The 14,118-nt window shown below is 40.9% G+C and overlaps 1 protein-coding gene across 4 annotated transcripts in view; it reads right to left on the reverse strand.

Moving 5' to 3' along the window:
• Positions 1–14,118, reverse strand: part of LOC117384024 (neural cell adhesion molecule 2-like) — a 509,480-nt gene that overhangs the window by 112,572 nt on the left and 382,790 nt on the right. For all 4 annotated transcript variants that reach the window (XM_033981298.2, XM_033981291.2, XM_055228525.1 and 1 more), the window contains exon 6: positions 9,685–9,802. In XM_033981298.2, the coding sequence (XP_033837189.1) occupies positions 9,685–9,802 (118 nt within the window). The remainder of the gene's footprint in view (positions 1–9,684; positions 9,803–14,118) is intronic.

The following is a 14,118-nucleotide window of genomic DNA, read 5'->3' on the forward strand; positions in this document are numbered from 1 at the left end:
ATCAAGTCACAGAAGCCCCCCCCCCGTCTGAAATTAAGACATGAAATTCAAGAACGTGCACGCAAACCATTCGTTTTCCTCGAGCCGATTCTGCAAAATCAACAAAAGTATAATTGTGTTGTTGAAAACGTGTGGTACGTCTCAGAGAAAAGACCACGAGATATTCTTCAAGGTCCAATCTGATTTTTATTCAAATGTGCAGCTTTAAAATGAACCCGCAACTACGCTCTGATATTGTTTACCTACTTTTTTCCATACATATGATAATGGCGTAGCGCAAGACAGCTAGCCGTATTTTCATCTTTACCATTACGTGATTGCATTCAAAGCCACTTCCAATGATGCAGATTTCTCTTCAATGTAAAAAAGGCAATTTTATAGAGTATTGAATTCTATTTACCGTCGCACAAAGCCAGGGCTAGCTTCAAATAGCGCTGGAAAGATAATCGAAAGTTGCACGGAAGAAGACCTCGTGAGAATAACAACAGGAAATGAAGGGCGGCCATCTTGGGGAGGGACGCACAATGGCGTTATTGTGACAGGTAGTCCATTAGGCAAAGCAGACGAAGCTGCAACAACAGAAAAACATTTGCTTTGACAGGACGCGCGACAATAGAGACGCCGAGACGCTGAGATGCCGAGACGCCGGGACGCGGAGGACCGGACACGAACGCTGCTGTGACGGCTGTCTACGCCCAGGTTCCGTCATTCCGTTGGGTGTGTTTTAATTCAAAAAAAGTGAAGAATGACAAGGAGAAAATGATGAAGAGGAGACGGGTGTATTTGGCAGCGGACGGGGCGGAGCTGTGGTCGCTTTACATTTTATTAAAGGGATGGGAAAAGGAGTGAAATTTGATTCTCCTGCGAGGGGAAAGTGAAGTTGGCGAGTAATATATAAGCGACAACGATATTAGCTTTGGCGTGACAGTGAAGGAAGGGAAAATGGCCGACCCAGTGCTGTCATGATGCTAATTCCATAGAGTTTTTTCTGTTTCGATAGTATTAAAAGCCTTTGATACAACGATGGACAATGGAATATCGAATATCGTTTCTTTATTTTCATGTGGGCTTATACTAGTTCTAGTTTTAGTTCTTCTTCAGTTCCGTGATTCATTACACTGGAAATTCTCACTGAAAGCATCAAAATTATGACACATATGGAATGAAACAAGAAAAGACCTGCTGGTCCCAGAGTCAGGACTAAACCAGGACTGAACCAGGACTAAACCTGGACTAAACCAGGACTAAACCAGGACTAAACCAGGACTAAATCAGGACTAAATCAGGACTAAACTAGGACTAAACCTGGACTAAACCTGGACTAAACCAGGACTAAGCCAGAACTAAACCAGGACTAAACTAGTACTAAACTAGTACTAAACTAGGACTAAACTAGGACTAAACCAGGACTAAACCAGGACTAAATCAGGACTGAACCAGGACTAAACCAGGACTAAAGTATGACTAAACCTGGACTAAATCAGGACTAAACCAGGACTAAACCAGGACTAAATCAGGACTAAACCAGGACTAAAGTATGACTAAACCTGGACTAAACCAGGACTAAACCAGGACTAAAGTATGACTAAACCTGGACTAAACCAGGACTAAATCAGGACTAAACCAGGACTAAACCAGGACTAAACTAGGACTAAACCAGGGCTAAACCAGGACTAAACCTGGACTAAACTAGGACTAAACCAGGACTAAACCAGGACTAAATCAGGACTAAATCAGGACTGAACCAGGACTAAACCAGGGCTGAACCAGGACTAAACCAGGACTAAACCTGGACTAAACCTGGACTAAACCTGGACTAAACTAGGACTAAACCGGGACTAAATCAGGACTAAACCGGGACTAAACCAGGACTAAACCGGGACTAAATCAGGACTAAACTGAGACTAAACCAGGACTAAACATGGAAAATCAGTGTTTCAGTTTTGTGCAGCTCTCACATTCTTCCTGAAGATGTGAGACAGACCTCGACTTTGACGATGTTTAAATCCAGACTCAAACTGTTGTGTTTATCTGTGAATGTGACTGAAAGGGTTTTATTCTGCCACTTCTGTTTTAATGTTCATTTTAAGATCATTATTTGTGATTATTTATATTTTGATTTGTTGTATTGTGACTGGAATGTCTTTCTTATTCTGTAAATCCCTTTGAATAACTTTGTGTACCATTTGTGCTATACAAATAAACTTGCCTTGCCAAAACTCAAAACTTTGCACTTTTGGCATTTCCTGACCCTGACACAGCTGTGGAACGAAAACCATCTCAAGAGCGTTCATCATGAAGCTCAGAGAAAGTCCAGGGGTTTGCTGAATACTCTGAGGATTTGAAAATAAAATATAAAAACATTTAGTAGTTATTTCACTTTTTCTTTTTTGTTACATAATTCTGTACATCTTGCATCATATACGTGAAGTCTTCCATATGAACTGAAAATTTAAAAACTAGTAAACTTAAAAAAAAACAAAAAAAACATGTGATGACAGGCCCGTTGACAGAAATTCGGGGGGCCTGGGGCAAGAAGCCTCACATGGGCCCCCCTCTAATACTCTAATACAAATAAATAGAAAGAGGGTCCGATTCTGGGCCCCTAAGACCCTGGGGTCCAAGACAACAGACCCCTTTGTCCCTTCTGTTGTAGATCTAAAACTTTTCAGAAAAAAATCTAAATCTGTTCCATTTATGTGATTTATTTCTCTGTATCTTCTCTGTTTAAATGTACATATATTGTTTATGTAGCATTAGCATTAATTAGCATCTGGGTTATTGATTTTTTTTGACAAATATAGAGACAATAAACATTTGTACCAGCATCAATCCTGGATAAATCGAAAGGATTGCATCATTGGGGGAATCTGGAATTAACACACTAATAACCGAAAATCCAAAATGGCTTCAAAACGGTTCATTATTCAGTCGTTTTTGTCGTTTAATTACAGCCGACCTTCTACTACCAAAAAGTCGAGCAAATACATTCACACACAGGAAACATCGGTAAAGCGTCTCGCCCCAAAAACACAAAACAAAAGCGTAAAAACCGTGGCTGTATCGTGCGCTATATAAGCCAAGGCCACAGCTACACATTACAATTTTATAAACCAACAGCGACGCCAAAAAAGTTAACTTTCCTCTAAGACAATTTCATCTCCAAAACAGCTGTGTTCTGTGAGAATAAATGCTCTGCCATATAAATGTCAAGCTCTGAAGTTTTAATCTAAACAAGCGCCCATGCATAACAGAGCGCCGCGCTAACACTTATGAAGCGTTGGGAGCAGCTCTCTCTCTCTGTAGCACTAAAAAACACTTCCTCCGAGACGCTGCGAGGTGAGCTCAGGTGACGAGGAACAAACACGAGCGGCAGGAGCAGGCCATTTGATGTTTGGTAATTGGGCGACTTGTACTGCTCCGTTGTTTGGTTTGGAGGTTCTGAGCGGACCTCTGTAGAGAAATCACGGAAAGACGTTTGCGTTATAACGAAGACGAGGTCACTATCAAACCGTAAACGTCATTATTGTTACACAGATGTTTAAATGTTTCGCTAGAGTTGGGTCTTGAACCAACGAACGTGTTTGTGTATCGACGATAGATCAGTTGGTAGAGCGTTCGAAGGTCGGCTGGTTCGAATTTAGTTCCCACAGTTTGAATCGCGGTTGTTGTGTCCTCGGGTAAGACGCTTAACCACCCTTGCCCGCCCTCGTTGTGTCGGCGTACACGGCTGAATCGAGCGTGCGCGAATGGGAATATGCTATTTGAAGGTTCTGGCGCGCGAAACCAAAACGACTAGGACCAAAACAATGAAAAATATACTTGAAAAAATTAGCAAGAATTCAGAACTAACTACTAACTAACTTAAGGAGCAAAAATACACGGGAAAAAATTTGGAATAACTTCTTAAATGGATTAAAACTGAGAAAAAGTAGGAAACTGAGAAACACGGGGAAATAAAAGGGTGTGTTCCTTGATGTAAAGCGCTTTGAGTGACTTGAAGGTGGAAAAGCGCGATATAAAAATGTGACCATGACTTATAATATCCACAACAAAAGAGTTTACACAAAAAAGGGACTGGGAACACTTCAGGATCTCCCCAGAACAGCTGAATAGTGTGTGTTTAAATCATTTTTTTCTGCTCATCCAATCAACTAAAAAGTGGCATCAGGCGTCAAGTAAGTCGGATTGTGTAGTTAAGTAATGATTAAAAAGTTACAATATTTCAAATGACTGAACTGTACCTTAAAGCTCCATATTACTCCATTTTCTGATCTATGTCCTAATGTTTCCTCATCAAAAACAGACCTGGAGTTGTGTTTTGTTTCATTCGCACATGTTTAACACACAAACCTGCATATTTAGGCTGAGTTCTTCTCTCAAACAGAAAAAAAAAAAAACACTCTGTTCCACCTTGTGATGTCATATGGTGATACAGGAAGTGCTGTACTTTGTTTTTAAATCCCACATCCCTTCACTAGAGTCATTTGGATAATTTCTTTAGTTTTTTTGAGGAGGTAACAACATTAGGACACGGCTAAACGCTCACAACTGTCAGGTTTCATTTAGTGTTAGACAAGTGTAGTTGGTGACATCACTCATGACTGCCCTGATTACAGCCAGGTGTTTCTGATGACAAACACCTGGCTGCAGGGGCGGAGTTTGAAGCGTGGATACGTGTTAAACCAATCACACTGTTTCTTATACCTCCAAACCACGCCCCCTGCCCTTCCCTCCAGGTACAGCCCAGTTCAGCAGCTCTATTTGGTGGTTTGGTTTTACTCCTAAAGCAGACTTGGTTTCGTTTTGTTGTAGTTCTGGTTTTAGTACCGATCTAGTCCAAGTTTAGTTTACTGGGTATAGTCCCACTTTAGTCAATTAGCATGTGGCGCGCGCACAAAATCTTCACAAAAACAGCTTGCCGTCATATCTAAACTCACACAACTCACTTGATTCTCACCGATTCTTACTAACGACACCAGCTTTGATTAGCGCGTTTGCCAGAGCGTCTTCCCGCTAACCTATTTACATTTCCGTCGCTCGCAAACATCCACACATGTGCGCTAAATTAGCACGCATGTCAATAATATGAACAACCAAAGACGCCAATCTGTCCCCGCGTGTTCCTCGACGTTACAAACCATATGGCAGATTTAAAGTTCAGAATAATTAAAATGCTTGACTGACGCGTGATTGGACGTCTGGCTGCGCGCAAATGCTCCCTGTGTTCTTAGTCACGCTGTTACATCATTAAAACGGCATTTGCTATTTTCCTATCGCTCCCTGTAGTATAAACAAAATGGTGGCGTCTATAGGCTTTCTTTGCTAAGTGACGCATCGGGCTGGCGTTATTCCTTCGCTATCGCTGCACTCAAAGGCCCTTAAATTGTCGTTAGGGTTGCATCAGTCAGGCAGAAGTGTCACCATATAAAAGGCTAATGCATGCTCTTTAACTGCATTGCATGGTGTAATAATAACAGTGCAATTGTCAGGGCAGACTTTAGCTCGGTGTAAATGGATATGTGCTTGTTACTATTAGGCTCACTTCACACCACTTTAGTCATCACCATGGGCTGTGGTTGATGTTAGCGTCAAATGCCTTGAAATTGCTTTGGAGACATGCATTTGTGTTATTTTAAACAGAAACACGTGGTTTTTACGATGCCCCGGCCAAGATAACACGAGTTTTATATTCTATACAAAGACATACGGGAGCTGGTATTTGGTATTGTCGCCCCGGGTTACGATGGGCGTGACTGACAGGTGGACGGACCAATCAGAGAAGCGCAAGGTCCGTTCAAAGTGCAAAAAGCATGTCAATTTATGAGTAATGTAAGAAGAAAGACACGTGGTTTTACGATGCCCCGGCCAAGATAACATGAGTTTTATATTCTATACAAAGACATACGGGAGCTGGTATTGTCGCCCCGGGTTACGATGGGCGTGACTGACAGGTGGACGGACCAATCAGAGAAGCGCAAGGTCCGTTCAAAGTGCAAAAAGCATGTCAATTTATGAGTAATGTAAGAAGAAAGACACGTGGTTTTACGATGCCCCGGCCAAGATAACATGAGTTTTATATTCTATACAAAGACATACGGGAGCTGGTATTGTCGCCCCGGGTTACGATGGGCGTGACTGACAGGTGGACGGACCAATCAGAGAAGCGCAAGGTCCGTTCAAAGTGCAAAAAGCATGTCAATTTATGAGTAATGTAAGAAGAAAGACTGAGACTGGGAAATAACATGGATTTATGGCAATTCTTACACTAAGTGGGCTCGCTTCTCCACAAATCTGACTTGTAATTTGGGCTATTGACGTGACCTGATTGTCTCCATGGATACAGATACATATTTACCGTATTTTCCGGACTATAAATCGCATTTTTTTTCATAGTTTGTCCAGGGGTGCGACTTATACTCAGATGCAACTTACAGTATGTGTCAAATATATGTTTTTTTCTTCATTATTATGCTTTTTTTTTTGGCTGTTGCGACTTATACTCCAGAAAATATGGTAGATTATATTGTGTAACTTTCCAGGCAATGCAAAAACTACATGAAGCTAAGCAGATGACACCGCCCACCCACCAGAAAAGTTACATAATACAGCTTTAAACAGCAAATATTATTCATTATTTGTGCTATTATTGGACTTTATATGTTTCATGATTAAGAACTATAAAAATAATGCACAATTTAAATAAAAAACATGAATTCACAGCCTCAGTGCTCTCCATACTTCCCTCTACTGGCAGCAGAGGGAATTACCACAGAGAAAACAATTAAACTAAGTAATGAGGAACATGTCTGGACGTAATGTAAGAACGCAATCCTTAAAACGAATCAATGTTGATGATTTATTGGCTTAAAAACTGAGGAGCGTCACCGAAACCAGCGTGAACGATGCAAAACACAACTCCAGGTTTGTTTGTTTTTATCAAGGAACATTAATAAAAACATGGTTAAAAGCTTAAAAAAAGTACATTTTGAATAGTATGTGTTCTTTAAGTAACACTCGTCTGTCGGTATTAAATCACGCTGATATTTCAAAGTCGTCGGCTCTTTTCTCTACACTTAACACACAAGAGTTGGAAGTGAAACGTTGCATTAAATGGCAGAGCATAAAAGCTAAGAGTGGGTGGTAAAGTCATTATGCTTTAGTCCTATGTTTAAATGCTAGACTCCACCTGCCTCGTCGTTCATTTCTTCGCCCAACGCCGGTGTTTTGAAACGTCCTTCCTCCTTCCTCCTCCAGGTGTCCTCTGATTAAAACGAGCTTAACCTGCCGCTCGCCTCGGGACGCACATCCATCACCGTCTCGTACGTGTACTTTGTATTGGAAATGAGAAGGAACAACTGCAACGTGGAGTTTAGTACCCTTAAGTATTCACATATCCAAATGCGAAGGGTCAGGGGAAAGACAGTTGACTACCTCCGATACTACTATGACTAAAAGTACTACTACTGCTTCTGCTTACCACTATATACGCTGGAAGAATACTTGTATGGCGACTACTACTTTCGTTATTATAAGGATTTACTATGACGAATGCACAACTACTGTATTACAATCTCTGAAACCACATCCAGACACTGAGATGAATCCAAAGCGCTCAAAGGACATTCAGCATTTTTATTCGATTATTTCTTTCTGTGACGTGAAACTTTTGAGTATAATATATGTCTATGCCAAATGGTGTTTACGTAATCCTCAGTCGTCCAGGTCTGATCTATAGTAAAAGCCAAAATTAAAAACTGGACAAAAAGCTGTAGGAGTGAAGATGTTTCTCTGCTCGTCCAAGCCGTTTCTTCAGTTCTGGTCAGATTCCTGCTGGACACTGCCTTATATCTGTCTGAAGGAGGCGCTAACGACACTAAAAAACCCAAAACAGCTGAAAAAATAACTGTAAAACAATAGGTGTTTTCAGTTTCAGTGTCATTAGCGCCGCTCTTTAGACAGATATAAAGCAGTGTCCAGCAGTAATCTGACCAGAACTGAAGAACTTTTTGTCCAGTTGATAAGATTTTACGTTTTACTTTTACTGTATATGCAAAACTGATTTTAAAACAACCATATACTGAGGTAGACACCATGAATAAGGACGACTACGACCAGTACTACCATTATCACGACGGTCAGTGGCGAGTAGGCCCGTGACGCCATAGAGAGAGAGAGAAATGCGAGAGCCGCCTTCCCTCTCACGGCTCTATGGCTCTTTGAGGAGGAGGGGCCTACCTGCTTGAGGAGGAGGGGCCTACCTGCTTGAGGAGGAGGGGCCTACCTGCTTGAGGAGGAGGGGCCTACCTGCTTTCTTTCATCACGGGCGGCAAACGTCCGTCAAGTCAGTGCTAATTCCCATGTAGCCCCAAAACCTCAGAAAAGTTCCTCCAGCGCAGACTGCTATGCTAACACCTGCTATGCTAACACTAGCTAAACACTTGCCTAGGCTGTTTAAAAAAATAAAACCATCTGTATTGACAAAATGCAGACTGAGCCTTATTGTGAAAAGGTTTTAAAATGATAACGCACAAACACAAACTCACAAACCCGTCCTGTCCAGAGCAGCAGTGAGAACAAATGACCGAACGTGACAGTAGGCCTAATATTTCCACAAAGTTATTATAAAAGGCCCAAAAAATACAGGAGAATACAGGAACTTTGCTAAATTGTCCTTGACGGGGAAGAAGCCCTCAAACTACAACAAATCTGAATCATTTGCGTAGGGTATTTTTAAATAAAAATAATCTCGCTGAAAAGAGGAGCTGTTGGATTTCTGACGCTCCTGGAAGATCTTAGAGACTACTACTATACTATTACAACAACCAAAACTACTAATGTGACTACTACTACTACTATTACCATATTTTCCGGACTATAAGTTGCACTTTTTTTCATAGTTTGGCCGGGGATGCGACTTATACTTCTTCATTATTATGCATTTTTTGGCTGGTGCGACTTATACTCCAGCGCGACTTATACTCCAGTGCGACTTATACTCCGGAAAATACAGTAATTACTACACATTTTGTAAAAGTACTAATACAGCTACTACTAAATTCACTATTGTACGACTTTAGTATGACACAATACTTGTTCTGTTTTACGCTAAACTGATTACGATAAAATTACAAAAGCTGAAACGTCATTCAGAGTCAGATAAATCCATCGGGTTCAAGGGACATTCAAGAATTATGTTTTTTATTTCATTTTTATTTTATTTATGTTAAGTTCAATCAATTATATTAAGTACGATGTGGAAAAGTATCACACAAAACCTGAATTTTAATGGAATCGATCTAAATTTAACGCTGATTATTTGAAAACAACTGATGGAACAACATGGATGACGACTGACAGTATTACCACTCGTTTATCGGTTAATTTTGTGATAAAAACGTAAATGGGTTGCCAGATAAGAATAGTAGCAATACTCGCTATCTGTGTAAGCCTGGTAATGAATACAAATTCCATTAATTAAAATACGCGTACTAGCAAACGGCGCTAAGAGCTAATATTAAAAGCATGGCCGTTAGCATGTGGGCGAAGGTCCGGGTCAACAGCTCCTCACCGACAAATGTTTACGCTGTTGCTACGTGATGGTGGATATCGCATTTTTGGTTGCACGTAGGAGCTAACCGCTAATTTGGAGTATTTAAAAGTGGGTTGTAGTAGCGGGCTTACCTGTGCCACGTTACCAGAGGGTCAGGGGATCCGGAGGTGATGCAGGTGAACGTGACGGACTCCTGGTAATCGGCCGTGGCGTTGAACGACTGTTGGAAAACCGACAAAACCGGAGGCACTGCGGAGACATAAAAAAAAACATACGAAAGTGTCAGAAGTTTGAAAGAGGAAAGTCCAAAGTCCACATGATGTTTTGAAATGATTTAGCTACAAAGATATTTTTCTTTTCTTGCCTGGGGGTCTCAAAATGGGAATGGAAATTTAAATTGATCTGCTTTCACACAACTTTGCTCGGAGATTTTGGAAATAAGTATTTGGTGGTTTGAAAATGTGTTTTTCTGTGTAAATCAGGTATTCATTTTCTCCAACGATCTTTTCTGGAAGTTCATGAAAACAACTTTGGCGTGCGAAAGTAGAAAAGCAGAAATAATATGGATGTGCATTTATAGTTTCGCTCAGAAATGTTCGGACGCAGCGCTAAACGTACGAAGTGTAATTATGGACAGAGAAAAGAATTATAAACCAGTATTTTTCATAACAAACCTATGGCTAAGTGTGGTTAAAGATGCAGTGTGTGACTTTTTTTGCTGGAGAGCTCACCATTTGCCTGTCTCCATGGAGATTTTATTGGTTTGGAATGTTCCACAGTACAGCTCCAGTCAAATGAAGCTCATCCAGGCTAGAGCAGTTACAGCGGCCAATCCGGAGCCAAGTTAAATATTTGGAATTCCGACCGCATGTATCATAGCAACCAAAGAGCCAATCCGGAGTGGGGCTGTTGAACATGACGCCCCTTCTCACATGCACTGCTTCCTTTAGCAGGGAGCGGGCGCTTAGCAACGCTGTCAAACTGTCAATCAAACGTTAGCGGGAGCAACCTCAGGGAAAGAAGGCGCCTGATTTTGACAAAATAGCAAAATAAAAATACCAGGATCGTGTAGAGAGTTAATATGAAATTTAAAGGCCAAACCAGTGTTAGCTCTGTTCTCATGTTTGTGCTGTTGTCGTATTAGCTCTGCTGTCATGTTAGCCCTGTTGTCGTGTTAGCCCTGTTGTCGTGTTAGCCCTGTTGTTGCGTTAGCTCTGTTGTCGCGTTAGCCCTGTTGTCGCGTTAGCTCTGTTGTCGTGTTAGCTCTGTTGTCGCGTTAGCTCTGTTGTCGTGTTAGCCCTGTTGTCGTGTTACCCCTGCTTTTGCGTTAGCCCTGTTGTCGTGTTAGCCCTGTTGTCGTGTTAGCTCTGTTGTCATGTTAGCCCTGTTGTCATGTTAGCTCTGTTGTCATGTTAGCCCTGTCATCGTGTTAGCTCTGTTGTCGTGTTAGCTCTGTTGTCATGTTAGCCCTGTTGTCTTGTTACCCCTTTTGTCGCGTTACCCCTGCTGTTGTGTTAGCCCTGTTGTCGTGTTAGCTCTGTTGTCGTGTTAGCTCTGTTGTCGTGTTAGCTCTGTTGTCGTGTTAGCTCTGTTGTCGTGTTAGCTCTGTTGTCGCGTTAGCCCTGTTGTCGTGTTAGCTCTGTTGTTGTGTTAGCTCTGTTGACGTGTTAGCGCTGTTGTCGTGTTAGCTCTGTTGTCGCGTTAGCCCTGTTGTCGTGTTAGCTCTGTTGTAGCATTAGCGCTGTTGTCTGGCTGCATTCTCCTTCATTATTTCCCCAAGTTCAGCCTCCACACCAAAGGCCAAATGAAAGAATCAAAGCGCTAACACAAATGTCTTTTCTGTCATCATCAGTGTGTTTTAAACGTCTGCAGATCCGCCACAGTCTGCATTTAACCTGCTTTGGGCATTAGCATTAGCCACAGGAGCAGTCCTCACATTCACGGGTCTTTACTCTGGAAAGACAAAGTGATATCGGATCTGCGATTTGGTCTGAGTACTCGCAGATACCGATACCTGAAAAATGTGCGGTATCCGAGCTTTTGTCAATGTGTCAGTATCAACAGCCCTAGTTTAATATTACACGCAAAGTCAAACGGACAGTAAACCAAATGCAACTGATTAAAATAAAATTCAAATCCGTCTCCTGGCTTTGTGAGTGGTCTGTTTGTCCCAGTCAAAATGCTACAAATCCCAGCAGGATCGGGAATCACATTTGTGACCCAGCTTTGGTAATACACAGGGGGATCGCAGCTCCGCCGTGTCAGCCGCTAATACCTCTCTCAGTCCGTATCAACAATAGAGACGAATGTGTTTCAACATCAAAACAACTGCTTCATGTACAAAGCCCATCTCCGGGGACTACACTGCTAAGAAGTGATGCAAGAGGAGATAGAAAGAAAGAGAAAGAGAAAGAGAGAGCGGGAGTGTGAAGAGTTTAAGGTGAGGTCTTATATAAGTGCTCCATTTAGCCAATAGTGCGTTTGATTGACAGCCCGGCTCTCATGGAGTTGGAAATGTCAGCGCCACATGCCTAAACGGTGACACAAAGAGGACATTTGTGCTTATACACACTTAAAGGGGAGTGTCCTGGAAGCCTGGTTACAAATTTAACTGATGTGTTATGTCATATTAAATGGTGGACGGGAACAAAGTAGAAGTAGTACTGTATTTGAGATTCTACAGTCAAAAAATGTATACTTAAGTACATTTTAAAGTGATTTTTTTTAACTTTTACGTATGTTTATGTTTGTTTATTAAATGTGGCGGAGTTAGTACAGCATGTAAATCTAATGCAGGGCTAAGATGTTCAATTTAAGTTTTAATTTAATTGCATTTGTTCTTTTGTTGTTGTTTTTTTTGCCTTTTTCTGCACCTGCTTTTCATAAACTGTGTCCTTTTTATTGTTCTATGTTATATGAGCGCAAAACAAATGAATACAATTAAATAAATGTGCCAGAGTTAGCCACACGTGCTAATTAATGATCACTGAAATACAAAATCATATTAGTAAAATGAGATGATGGTCACAGCACACACAGTACACGAAACACCACAGACGTACTTCACTACATTTGAGAGCAGTATCTGTACTTTCTACTCCGCTACATTTTTTAACTGGGCTAAAAAGTAAAAGTATTTATGATTGTGTGAGAGCTGCTGAAAAGGCTGAGTGTTTATTTTTAGCATGTTCATAATTTGAGCAAAATAAAAATATATAAATAAAAAACAGATAGAAAAAAAAACTATAGACTCAGTTGTTTCTGTTGAAAAATTTTGCACAAATCTTTGTCAAAATCACTACATTTAAAGCTTTATAAGACCTCAGAATATACACGGAATACTAACTACTACTCTTTTTTTTACTCTTTAAGTACTTTTTTAAACAGATACTTTTCTACTGTTACTTTTCTACTTACATTTTTTTTTCCATTTGATACTTTTACTTGAGTATTTTTGTTTTGCTCCACTATCTGTACTTAAATAACCAAACTGAGTACTTCATCCACTGATTGTACTGCAAATACATTTCTGAACCTTCAGACTCTAAATGCTACACTTTAGAGCATTTAGCCCTAAAGTTCCAAATTGTAGCATTTAGTCAATTACAGGTGTTTTAATTGCGTAACAAAATACCTTGAAAAGCGTCTTCTTTTTTTTTTTTTTTTTTTTTTTTTTTTAAGTGAATGGACTCGCCTCTCCATAGATCTGACCTGTACCATGGCCTGGTGGCGGCATCTGCTCGTCTCCATGTAAATACATACGTTTAAAGCCATATTGTGTCATAATCTGAGAAAAGCCATAACATCTCCATGGAGTTGAACAGGTATCAGACCTACAATCGGGTCAGCAGCTCAAAATACATTAAAGAAATTCAAGATGCCACCAGGGGGCCCCAAAGAGCCTATACATTTACACTGAAAATAATATAATATGTAAAGTTTTATGATGTTGCTCATGTAAACACAAATACAACTGGTCGAGGTGATGAGAGCAGAGTCATAATATTGTCAAATGTGAATCACGAATACTTGAGCCAACATGCATCCACTGTTGGGGGCCACAGAGGTAAATTCAGCTTAGGGCCCCCTGAAAGCTCGAGCCGGCCCTGCATGTAAGTATCCACGTTTATGAGAAACCAGGATACTCTCAGTGGGATATTCGGATACTATTCAGGAAACTCTGGCATGTAGACGCAGGTGCAGTCTGATTAGAGGATTACGGAACACTGACAAACGTACTTAGAGTTTCAAGTTAAATGTAAGGTCTTGACATGGCGGTACACGGTGGTCTGAAGATGTACTGCAATGAACTGTATGAACTACGAGTAAAACATCTAAAAAAAATGTACTTTCACAGCCCATAAACACATCGATGTAATGGAAGATTTATAGAATTCTCAGATTGATAAACAGCCAAACGTTGACATCTTTACCAACCATATATGCCCAGGCCTGTCCCGTCCAATCAGCTGACAGGTGTCACGCTGTCGCCGGGTAAAAAAAACACACAACTTTCCCCTATATACTGACAGGACTGAGACAGCCGCGTTTGTCAGACGTCGGCC

Source organism: Periophthalmus magnuspinnatus, chromosome 2, assembly GCF_009829125.3.
Source record: "Periophthalmus magnuspinnatus isolate fPerMag1 chromosome 2, fPerMag1.2.pri, whole genome shotgun sequence".
Lineage (NCBI taxonomy): Eukaryota > Metazoa > Chordata > Actinopteri > Gobiiformes > Gobiidae > Periophthalmus > Periophthalmus magnuspinnatus.